At 45.2% G+C, this 13,008-nt stretch overlaps 1 protein-coding gene across 3 annotated transcripts in view; it reads left to right on the forward strand.

The window, feature by feature from the left end:
* Nucleotides 1-13,008, forward strand: part of flt4 (fms related receptor tyrosine kinase 4) — a 141,593-nt gene that overhangs the window by 95,205 nt on the left and 33,380 nt on the right. For all 3 annotated transcript variants that reach the window (XM_083785875.1, XM_083785877.1, XM_083785876.1), the window contains exons 13-17: nucleotides 1,660-1,886; nucleotides 3,303-3,438; nucleotides 5,916-6,062; nucleotides 9,772-9,903; nucleotides 11,549-11,655. In XM_083785875.1, coding sequence (XP_083642001.1) covers nucleotides 1,660-1,886; nucleotides 3,303-3,438; nucleotides 5,916-6,062; nucleotides 9,772-9,903; nucleotides 11,549-11,655 — 749 coding nt within the window. The remainder of the gene's footprint in view (nucleotides 1-1,659; nucleotides 1,887-3,302; nucleotides 3,439-5,915; nucleotides 6,063-9,771; nucleotides 9,904-11,548; nucleotides 11,656-13,008) is intronic.

The raw sequence follows: 13,008 nt of genomic DNA on the forward strand, positions 1-13,008 counted from the left end.
CTGCAGTTTAGGTGATAAGGAGAGATATGTTTGGGTGAGCGGTGAGTCGCTTATCACCGCTTCGTGATGTCATGTTGTAGTTTTCGGTGGTCACCTTATCACCTAAAACTGGAGTATGAATAGGGATTTATAATTCCAGTGGTTCTAAAAAAAAACTTTTAATTTGAAGGACCACCATAACTCTGGGAGTGTACAAATTGAACCAAATGGACCATTTGGTTCCATTTGTACACTCTCAGAGTTACAGACCTGTAAGGGTAGCATTTTGAACCCCCTCAAGTAAACCCAGAGGGTCCCTGGACCTCACTTTAAGAACGACTACAATAGTATGTGTGCATTATGTATGTCCCTTTTCCGAACGCCGGACAGATTTGACAAAAAGACGGATTTTGGCGTATTTTTCGGAGAAAACAGGCAGGAAAGAAATCATAATGAGTGGATGGGGTGCGCACGCATTTCGCCTTGTGCCTGGAGGGACATAGCAACCTGCCTTGCAACCTGGGCGCAGTAGAGGTGTGTGTTTGGCTTCTGCCGGTGGATTTTGACATAAAGCGATTACCTGCGGCGGTGCGCGTTTCGGCTATCAAAGGGTAATTATGATAACCCGTGGTGCCGCGGGTCATGGCGACAAGGGTGTTAAAGGCGTTTTTAAGGCGATTTTGCACAGAACATTTTCAGATAGGGGTCTACGGCCAAATATATCAATTTGGGGGTCCTTATTGGCATGAAAAAGTTTGAGAAGTTCTGCGCTAAGTGGTGCATTTCAGTCTTGCTGTGCTGCTCGAGGTGTAACTAAGTACTTTTACTTAAGTAACATTTTGAGGTACTTTCACTTTACTGAAGTATTTCCAATTTCCAATACACTTACTTATACTCCACTACATCTTAGAGTCAAACATTGTACTTTTCCTCCACTACAATTATTTTAAAACTTTAGTTACTTTGTCGATTTTGATTATTATTACAAAACATACATTGACCACTTCAGACCTGTATACATTTCGGCCATTTGAAAATAGCCGTCGGATCGCAACGCATTGTCAGCTTGTACATCCGCTATTTTCAAAAGATTTTTATAGATTTGAAAACATGAAATGGGACATTCTGCATAATTACTACTTTCACCTTTAGTACTTTTAAGTACATTTTGATGCCAATACTTTTGTACTTTTTGTTTTATGAAGTACATATTGAACACCGACTTCTAGGCTACTTGTAACAGAGGATGCAATGCAGTATTGATACCTTTACTCAAGTAAAAAAATGTGAGCACCTTTTCCACCACTGGGTGTATTATACCTAACCTCTCCTGGGCGGGTGGCCAGCTCAGGTGGCCTTGTGGTTAGAGTGTCTGCCCTGAGACTGGGAGGTGGGGGTTCGAACCCCGGCCGGGTCATACGAAAGACCCAGTGCCTCCCTGCTTGGCACTCAGCATCAAGGGTTGGATTGGGGGTAAGTCCCTGCGACATACTAGCGTCATGTCCAGGGGGTGTACTTGTACATCAAGCTGCCTCACGCTACAGAAACAGGAGATAGGCTCCTGCCCTATGGGCCCCATGGCTACAGAAACAGGAGATAGGCTCCTGCCCTATGGGCCTCATGGCTCTGCAAGGCTTACTTACTTCTCCTGGACGGGTGGGTCTCTCCTCTTCCTCACAGCCATCCCAGAGGGCTTCAGCGTGGCGGTGGTGCCCTCGGAGGAGCCCCTGGAGCAGGAGAAGGTGTCGCTGTACTGCAGCGCTGACAACTACACGTACGAACACCTGCGCTGGTACCGCCTCAACCCACGCGCCCTGCAGGGGGAGCAGGGGAGCAAGCCGCAGGAGCTGGAGTGCAGGAGTGTGCATCTGTACGCCGACACGCTGGCCGGACAGCTCTCCTTCCAGGTACGACTGCAGGACTGAAGGGACTCCCCGTTGCAGATAGAACTGCAAACAATGGTCTCTATGCAGACAGAATAACTCAGTGTTACCGATCATACTAATTAAAAACACATTTCCTCTTATGTGTGACATAAGCAACGAAGAAGAGCCCTCATCCGGCCGACCCGGAAGTGATTGCCCTTTATTAAGCTCTAAACATGGTCCTTTATCTCAATCTGAGCCCTAAAATGGGAGCCACCGGAGGTTAAGCATGGATGCTAAAAACGGTAAAATACCGTTAATTCTGGATTGAATGTTAACTGAGACCTTCGGTCGCAACAAACACACCTACCACTTTTATCTGACTCCTGATCAGCGGAGCAGCCCGGCAGGATTCCCGGTCCAGGTCTCTACTACGAGCGCAAACTCTTTATGCAACATGCAACACTTGTGAAGGAAGTAGGGAAGGGGCCTAAGTTCTTTCCAAAATGGCGTGCGTGCATAGAGCCCATTGCATTTTTGAGCGTTGCCTCCGCTCCATTACGGAGCTATGTGTGTCCGTATGTCCAAGCACGGAAAGCTGCACCACCTAAAGTGGCCAGTAGAGTACAGCACAGAGTAAAGTGGCAGTACAGTAGAGTAGAGAGCACAGTGCACTACAATACAGTATACAGACCACAGTACAGTACAGTAACTATAACAATAAATGTATAGTTGCACCGCTCGCTTCACAGTTCACACAGGTGTGATTTTTATTTCAATTAAAAGAGCTTTATTGGCATGAGAAAACATACATTTACATTGCCAAAGCAAAAAGTGTAACAACAATCAAACAAAATGTATGTACAATTGAAGTCAGAATATCCAATAAATCGATATCTACAGTATGTATCGAGGTCACTCGACAAAGATTGCAGAGTGCAGAGATACACACAATGATAATAGACTCTAAGGTGGTTGTGTTCCATAACTTCCATTTGGTATCCTTCTATCACAGTAGCCTTCTGAGACCATGGCGTTTTACTAGCACTGCAGCTCACGGATCTCGCTGTTGTCTTTGCACATTGTTGTACTTCATTCACCCAGCAGATATGGATGTGTTTTGTCATTATTCATGTTTTCAAAGTTGTCCTTGGGTGATTGTAATCCATGGGAAGCGCATATGTCTCTGTTGCAGACTCACTCCCAATCTTCAGGCTCCATCTTGTCCTAGCCTCGACGACCTTGGCAGCCGTATGAAAAGGCTCCAACATGTCATTTAGATAGCATGTAGACAGATCGTATTTGATCTGCCATTCTATTGCATTCTACATGTATGGATATTCTACTGTTAGACGGATGATAGGTTCTTAGTTTACATTATGATCCTAGATGACTGTTTCTATGCATTTTGATAGTAAAATGGATTTGTTGTATTAACGGTAGCATGCCTCCTTCCAGGAGCGAAGCAACAGCTGGGTGCTGGAGTTCAGCCTGACCTCTGTGACGCTGCAGGACGAGGGTCACTATGTGTGTGAGGCACAGAGCCGGAGGAACGCAGACAGACAGTGTCTGTTTAAATACATCTCTGTCAAAGGTGAGTAACAGTGTCTGTTTAAATACATCTCTGTCAAAGGTGAGTAACAGTGTCTGTTTAAATACATCTCTGTCAAAGGTGAGTAACTGTCTGTTTAAATACATCTCTGTCAAAGGTGAGTAACAGTGTCTGTTTAAATACATCTCTGTCAAAGGTGAGTAACAGTGTCTGTTTAAATACATCTCTGTCAAAGGTGAGTAACAGTGTCTGTTTAAATACATCTCTGTCAAAGGTGAGTAACGGTGTCTGTTTAAATACATTACTGTCAAAGGTGAGTAACAGTGTGTGTTCAAATACATCTCTGTCAAAGGAGAGAGGAGGAGGAGGTGAAATCCGGATTAAAAAGCTTTGCAGCCTTATGGTACGACGAATAGCGGAAAACGTAATGTGGTCTTGTGGTCAGTAGTGTGAGGAAGAGAGGTGAAAAGAGGTGAAGAAGAGAGTGCGGGGGTGGAATGGATGGAGCAAAGTGTCAGGAGTGATTTGTGGCAGAAGGGTATCTGCGAGAGTGAGAGGGAAGATGGATACGGCGTTAGTGAGACCAGCCATATGACTTTGAAACGGTGGCACTGACTAAAAGACTGGAGGCACAGCTGGGATTGATCGATTGATTCGTTTATTAGACTGAAATGTAAAACAGCAGACAGACAGTGGCCTTGTGGTTAGAGTGTCCGCCCTGAAACTGGGAGGTCGGGGTTCGATCCCCGGCCGGGTCATACCAAAGACTGTAAAAATGGGACCCAATGCCTCCCTGCTTGGCACTCAGCATCAAAGGGTTGGATTGGGGGGTCAAATCTATTAATCAAATGATTCCCGAGCGCGGCACGGCTGCAGCTCACTGCTCCAAGAGATGGGTCAAATGCAGAGAACAAATTTCACTGCGGTAACGCAACAAATCATATGACTTTGACTTTGCAACAGAGTACACTTGATCTAAAAGGGATAGCAATTGATTCTTAAAACATGACATGTTGTTCTGAAAAATAACAACATACTGTAATTCAAGGGAGGTGACAGAACTGGGGATGCTCCAATTCTTGTGGTTCCCCTCATGATTCCTTGAGGGGGTTCCAAATGGACCCATTATAGGTCTGTAACTGAGAGTGTAACACATGGACCCAAATGGTTCCTTACAGGTCTGTAACTCTGAGAGTGTACAAATGGAACCAAATGGACCGTTTTATAACTTTTAACTCTGATACCGTTCAAATGGGACTCCAAATGGGTCCATTTGGTTTTACTCTCAGAGTTATGGGGGTCCTTGAAATTAAAAAGTTTGAGAACCTGTATGCAATGGCTTATCTCTTATAAAAAGAGAGACCAGCCTATTCTCCAAACCATCATATCTTATGCTTTGCTTGGTTGTGCAAAATAATATTCGGTCAATTTAATTTGCAGAAGGACTCGCCTCACGTCTGTCTTGTTGACATGGGCTTGCAAGACAGAACTTTTATTTGTGACAGACACATAGTTCCTTTGCAGACAATACAATCTGCATCTCATTGGTCTGTCACAAAGCTAAGAAAACAGTAGCCTACTTTTTCTGCAATGATGAGATAGTACACACACACGCGCACACACATACACACACACACACACACACACACACACACACACACACACACACACACACACACACACACACAGCCCTAGATGTATGAGGGAGTTTGTTGGAGTTTGTCAGACATCAACACAGCGAAAAGTAATCAGGAATGGCCAAATGCTTGGGGGGTTAAGGTGGGGTGTGTTGGGACTGTTATTCTCACACAAACATTCATCTCATACTTCATTCACCTTCTGTCGCCTGGCTTCCACTGAGAAGTTTGCCCTGTGGATAAATGCTTGTTTTAATGGAATTCTTCGACCCGTGGCCCTGGTCCATCCGTCCTGCGGGGGCCGCCCGTTAATAGACCATGTAATACTTCTACTAGATGCTGATGAAAACTTTAGTGGCAAACCAAAAAGTGTGGAGAGACCTCTGGACAATCTCTCTCTGTCTCTCTCCATCTATCTTTCCATCACTAACTCTCAATTCAATTCAATTCAATTCAAAGGAGCTTTATTGGCATGAGAAAACAAACCTTTACATTGCCAAAGCAAAAGTGGAACAAAACAATCAAGATAAAACAATAAAATGAACGTGTAAACAGAGCTGTGTTAATTAAACATTAACACTTTTGTGCATTTTCTGTCACTATCTCTCTCTATCGTTGTCTTATCTCTCTCTCCCTCCCCCCCTCTCTCTCTCTCTCTCTCACACACACACACACACACACACACCTCTCCCTCTATATTTGTCTGTCTCGCTCTGTCTGCCTGCCCCTCTCTCTCTCTCTCTCTCTCTCTCTCTCTCTCTCTCTCTCTCTCTGTAATATCTTTGTGTATGTTTTCGGAAGTGGTATTGTGCTCTTTCTTTTTTCATCACAGAATAAAATCAATCAAACAACTCTCTCTCTCTCGGTGTCTCTCTGCCATAGCTCTGGAGGCTCCTCGGTACAGGCAGAGCCCTAGCAACCAGACGGTGAACGTGACAGAGTCTCTGAAGATGCAGTGTGACGTGGAGGGCAGGCCACTGCCCCAGCTGTCCTGGTACAAGGACAACCAGCCGCTGCATCAGATGTCAGGTACACACCGCCTGACACACACACACACGCACGCACGCACGCACGCACGCACGCATGCACGCATGCGCACGCCAAGAACTGAGGACCGCTCTACAAATGCCTTCTAAGCCAGTAATTCCCCCCCCCCCACACACACACACACTGTATGTATATGTATGTATGTATTATTTGGTTAAAATGGGTAAGGTTTAAAAAAGGCAAGAGCATGCTCTGTTGCACTGGCCTAAAAGTGGGTCCTTAGAAACTGCTTCAACTTCTGAGATGTTGTGTGTGTGTGTGTGTGTGTGTGTGTGTGTGTGTGTGTGTGTGTGTGTGTGAGTGTGTGAGTGTGTGTGTGAGTGTGAGTGTGAGTGTGAGTGTGAGTGTGAGTGTGAGTGTGTGTGTATGTGACAATTATATTGTCTGTCTGTTCTTCCATTCTTCACCTCTCCCTCTGGCTGGCTGGCTGGGGCCTGCAGTTAATTGACCTTGTAGCACTTCGACTATACTGTTGAAAACTTTAGTGGGAAACACGCTGTGGAGAGACAATCTCTCACTGTCTCTCTTCATCTATCTTTCCATCACTATCTCTCTATTCTCTATTGTTGTTTTCACACACACCCTGATGCTAATGATATGGAACAGCATGCGATATAAATACTATACACCCTCAGCAGTGCAAGCTATAGTGCACGACTGTGACAGCCTGGACGCCGGCGGTCTGAACAGCGTGCACACTGCACAGCAAGGCTCTGTGAAGCGCTCTGCTGTGTCTCCATTGCTAGAGGAGCGTTCGCTGTGTTTATCCAGGCGCCACCCAGCCAGCCTCCTCTGGCCTTGTGCGTGTGTGCGTGCGTGCGTGCATCATGTCAGGTCAGGTCAGATTTACTTCCTTTCTTTCACTCCGGCCAAATATAGTACACCTCACACAATGAATCAGAGATTCTCAACCTTGATTCCCAACGCTGACACTGCATTAAATGACACCCAAAAATATACTCACCCACCCGCTCGCACATATTCATTGTTGATAAACTGCCGATAGACAGATAGATACTGTATGTTCATTATATTCACCATAAGTAGCACGTTTATACTTGACAACTTTTTATTTCTATTGATGCTAGCAAATGGTTGGTCACTTGTTCTTATGCTTTTTGTTTCTTAGTTTAGTCTACACCTAATAAAGTTAAGAATGTTAATTATTTTGATAGAATGTTATTTAGACAGTTGCGAGGTTCCAAGGGTGCAGATAGGATTTTTGAAGTGTGTGTTTGTTTTGGGGGTGACTTGCTGAACTTGAATCAGACTTTTTAATGAATTCCTTGCTACTGGATCACATAACTTCATACAGACAGGAAATGTTAGTTGGGAAGACCAAGACATTGAGCACAACCATACCAAAGCGGAAGATACCTCATTTCAACGAGCAACCACAGAAGACACCAACAACCATTCTGAAGGAGTAGAAGTTGGTTTCGTCCAAATACATGGCCGAGGCACACAGGAGTATAGACATTGCTAAGGAGCGGGGCATGAATATCCAGGAGATACTTAATCATGATGTGCTCTCAGCATCTCCCCTGGTTGATGGTGACCTTCCAGCTCATGTCGACAAGTCAAAACCTGCCAGTGAGATTGAGCCTGAACTTGACCTCACCCAGTGGAGTCCAAAGTCTAGTAGTCTACTCTTGCCACTCATGTTTTGTTAGACTTCATGGCGAAAATGTGGCAGATGCCACTAGCACAATTCCCTACTTTAGGTGCTGTCTTCAATACCATCATGAGGTCAACATCATCCCAGAGTTCATCCATATCATACTCTATTCTTACATTGAGATGTCTCTAAAGGAAGGGGTGCGCATGCAGCGCACAGATTCAAGAACAGGACTCGACAGGCATGAACAGAGACTATCCCTCAGCAACTTGACAAATTCTGGGTGTCTGAGGAAAACAAACGGAATCTCCAGCTGCTAGTTCGGGATATGGTGTGCCATCAAGTCTATGGAAAATTTGGCAATGCTACCATCATTGTCAGCTTTGTTGTCTGTGATGATGAGGTGCTCCCAGCAAGAGATCCCAGACCTCTTGAACTGGATTGAGGAGGCTGACACCAGATTGGTGGTGCATGTGCAGTGGGCTGTTCGAGTGAAGCAGAGCAAGAGAGTTGTCATACAGACAATCGCATTACTGCTACACTACACCCCATGCGTCCAATCACTATAGGGTTGAAGGAGATCTGGCAGCAGTATTGGGCGGTGGTGGTTCAGTGGTTGTGGCTGGTAGAGCGTCCACTCTACGACCCCGGGCTCCCCCAGAGTTGGTGTCGAAGTGTCCTTGAGAAAGACTCCTAGAGTAGATTGATTAATTGCTAATTGCGCCTGATGTGCAGGTTGGTGCCTTGCATGGTTCCTCCGCCATCGGTTTGTGAATGTGTGTGTGAATGGTTGATTATTTATTTACCATTCATTTTGCTCTCTCTGCGCACGATCTCGCACTTGTAACTCTCTCTGGATAAGGGCGTCTACTAAATGCCTCAATTGTAAATTATAATTTAGAATGTATAAATATTTCATCACTTAGTGCAGCTGTTTAGCACCAGAATATATTTAATTGACTACACACACACACACACGCGCGCACACACACACACACACACACACACACACACACACACACACACACACACACACACACACACACACACACACACACACACACACACGCACGCACGCACGCACGCACGCACGCACGCACGCACGCACGCACGCGCGCGCGCGCGCATTCCAGTCTGCACACAGACACCACTGAGCATACGTGGGAAGATAATCAATGACATTTGTCCCCACCCACACAGACAGATTCCAGATATGATCAGATATGACAGTCGGATACAGACAGATGGACGGACGGACGGACGGACGGACGGACGGACGGCCGTCAGCCAGACAGACAGACAGACACGATTACATATTTATGTTGACGATTGTCACACAAATAATTGCGATTAACAACTTAATTCTGTTTTTGGCATTTAATAAAAATTACATTTCCGTTTGCATTTTAGGCTCCGTAATTAAAAATGTGCACAAGGCAGATATTTACTGCCATTTCTTTCCCCTTTTTTATACTTAAAAAAATCACAAAATGTGGCAGGTTGTGAGTTTGTATCAGCTATTTTCGCAATTGATGAACATTTATAGCATAGTGTACAGGGCCATATTAATAGCATTTATAGAATAGTGTACAGGGCCATATTAATAGCATTTATCTTATTGTAATATTCCTGGCCTGGGTCACTGCCCTTTACTCTGCCGGCTGTGCAGAGCAGCCCTTAAGGGAGCTTGCACTGCAAGTCTTCCATTGATTATAGCTGGATGCTGACATTTAATCTTGGTTTTTACCAGCTTTGTATTGTGTGTTTTTAGAAAAGTGGTATCAGATATACGAGCTATACGAGCTACATATACGAGCTATACGATCTGCTATTTAAAAGAAAATAATGTAAATCATTTTAAATGTTAAAACATATTCAGATGGATGGTCTGAGGTCAAATACATATAATTGTGTGTGTGTGTGTGTGTGTGTGTGTGTGTGTGTGTGTGTGTGTGTGTGTGTGTGTGTGTGTGTGTGTGTGTGTGTGTGTGTGTGTGTGTGTGTGTGTGTGTGTGTGTGTGTGTGTGTGTGTGTGTGTGTGTGTGTGTGTGTGTGTGTGTGTGTGTGTGTCAGGCATCCAGCTGCAGAACTCCAACAGGACGTTGAGTATCCAGCGTGTGCGTGAGGAGGATGCAGGCGTGTACACGTGCACCGCCTGCAACCAGCGTGGCTGCGTGCACTCCTCCGCCGCTGTGCGCGTCATAGGTGAGACATGCATGCACGCACACACATACTGTACACACACACGTGCGTGTATTACTATATTTGTAAGGACATCAACATTTTAGGACGCTGATTTTATGATTGCCATTTATTTAATTGAGGGGCATTTTTAACCTTTAACACTTTAGACATAACACTACAAACAACCATTTATCTTGTGAGGACTAGGAAAACTGTCACACAATCTCAAATTCTACTGTACTTGGGCCTCAGAAGTATAGAATACAAGTACACACACGCGCGCACAGACGCACACACTCGCATGCATACATGCTCATACGTCAAGCAAACTCACACCTGAGTTCACTCAGTCGCTATCATCATCACATGCTGTTACGCACTCGAGTGCACTCACGCATGAAAGTAAACATGTCCGCCTTACACACACACACACAGGATTCAAATCTTTAAAAGAATGACAAAGGGACAAAGTAAATTTACGAAAAAATAAATTCGTGCACGCACGCATGCATGCACGCACGCAAACACGCACGCACAGTTAAACGGCCTGTGTTAGTGTCCATTACCTACAGTATAGGCCCGACTGTTCCCCAAACACGCACGCACAGTTAAACGGCCTGTGTAGTGTCCATTACCTACAGTATAGGCCCGACTGTTCCCCAAACACGCACGCACAGTTAAACGGCCTGTGTAGTGTCCATTACCTACAGTATAGGCCCGGGTGGCTCCTGAAACGTGTCTCTGTATAAAACCATTACAGGCTGGCTGACTTAATTCCTATTCCATGATGGATTATGCATGGCTTTCAGCGAAACGATGCGCTGATTAATGCCTGGATCAGATAAACGGCTGTTCAAATGCTGTGTGATGGATCCTATGTACACATGGTGGTGGTGGTGGTGGTCTCTCTGTGGAACAGCACCCCCTACAGTTGTCATAGAGTACTGTCAAGAGAGACCAGTCGACAGCTGGATGTTTTTCTGTGTGAAACTACAGGGCTTTACCCAAATCCATTAGTTCTTTCAATTACACACATTCAAACCTGGGAGCTGACCAGTACAACCACAGTCTTATACTGTTGGCCACTAAGCAGCTCCACTGGAGCAGTTGGGGGTTCAGTGTCTTGCTCAAGGGCACTTCAGCAGTGTTGGGTGAGTGATGACAATCACTTCCGACCCAGATTTTTCCTGCCCGTCCGGGGAATCGAACTGGCAACCTTTCGGCAACAAGGGCGCTCCTCTAACCCTTGGCTTAGGCCACCGCTGGTTGAACGGTGTCCGTTCGGTGGCTGGTGTCTATGTGGTCTTTGTTCGGTGTCTTTCTTTCTTTCTTTCTCACGATCCCACGATTTTGTAATTCATTTTTCACCCGATGCCAACTGCCTGAACTGTAATCCAGGGTGCTATACTCTCCTTCTGCCAACCTGATGAGAGCCCTGAACTGAGCTCATGCTTCCTTCAATGTATAATGCATGAGAGGAGTGAGCAGGCCGCTAATTATCACCTGACGGGGATGGGGGGGGAGTTTCCCCTGGTAGGACGTTAACGTTATTCCAACCAGTTCCTCTCTCTCTCTCTCTCTCTCTCTCTCTCTCTCTCTCTCTCTCACTCACTCACTCACTCACTCACTCTCACACTCTCACACTCTCTCTCTCTCTCTCTCTCAGGTTCCAGTGACAAGGCCAATGTGGAGGTGGTCATTCTCATCGGGACAGGAGTCATCGCCGTGTTCTTCTGGGCTCTGCTGCTGCTCATCTTCTGCAACGTCAAGAGGGTGTGTGTGTGTGTGTGTGTGTGTGTGTGTGTGTGTGTGTGTGTGTGTGTGTGTGTGTGTGTGTGTGTGTGTGTGTGTGTGTGTGTGTGTGTGTGTGTGTGTGTGTGTGTGTGTGTGTGTGTGTGTGTGTGTGTGTGTGTGCGTGTGCGTGCGTGCGTGCGTGCGTGCGCGCATTTAACCGATCAGCATAATCCCAGCGTGGGAGTCAATCTGGTTCTAATGACATACATTATAATAAGACACCAATTACTGTTTATTTTCCTCGTCAATTAGATACAGTAAGCTGCTCCTCAGTAAGCCTCAGGGAGGTCATGTAAACAGCATGTCTATTTACATATGTTTACTGTACGCACTACTTTCTCTCTCTCCATTAATTCAAGTCAGCTATGTGGAGTTGAACAACAGAGAAAAAAAGATGTCCTTGCCTGCATGCGTGCACTGCTTCTGTTGTGTAAATCAACCTAAACTAAAAGGGGGAAAACGGTTTATTTTTCAACTGAAACTGAAGTTAAAACTAAATAAGAAAAGGAAAAAGTGCTAAATGGATAAAACTAGTTAAAAACTAACTCTACTTATGCAGTAGTGCAGTAGTCACAAGTAAAATTGTAATCAAACAACAAACTTAAAAACACAAACTATTTAGTATTTCCCTCAGGGCTCTAGAGTCTAGACTACTCTAGTGCAGTTTCAGTTTTAGCTATACATTAAATATCTTTGCTGCAAATGTCGAACGTGACACATTTTGAGCTTGTAGATCTGCTATTTTCTGCAAAGGTTTCCCCAGAATGCGGATGCTGGGGTGGTTATACACTTGAAAGCCAGCATCCATATTCTGGGGTGATGGGGGACATTAGCCCCAAATAGCAGATCTACAAAATCGATTGTGTTTCGACGCATATTCGTGGCAAAGTCATTTGGTGTGAAATCCTCTGTACATTTTTAACTCAGGGGTCTTCCATGTTTTTCAGGCCAATCCCCGCAATACGATAATTGTATAAAATTGTTTTGCAACCTTTTCGTAGGTGGCTTTTCATGAGACTTGTTTGAAACACAATATTTAGTCAACGTGACCGTTGGCTCTGTACTTGGTCTGCTCTCTGTCTCCTATTTTCGGCTAACGCTCCCCATCACACAAACATTTGGCGGGACCCCCTGTAGTTACTCCGAGGACCCCCTAGGGGTCCCGCACCCCCTGTTGAAGACCCCAGGGTTAAAGACACACAAGAGAAAGATTTACATTATTACACCATATCAATGAGTTGGCTGTAAGTGTCATCATCCGTCAGTTAATTTGTGGATGGATTCAAGGCTTATCGCTGTAATGCCATGACAGATCACACCGCCGGAGGCCGT

The sequence above is a fragment of the Protomyctophum parallelum genome (genome assembly GCF_964188405.1).
Source record: "Protomyctophum parallelum genome assembly, chromosome: 16".
Lineage (NCBI taxonomy): Eukaryota > Metazoa > Chordata > Actinopteri > Myctophiformes > Myctophidae > Protomyctophum > Protomyctophum parallelum.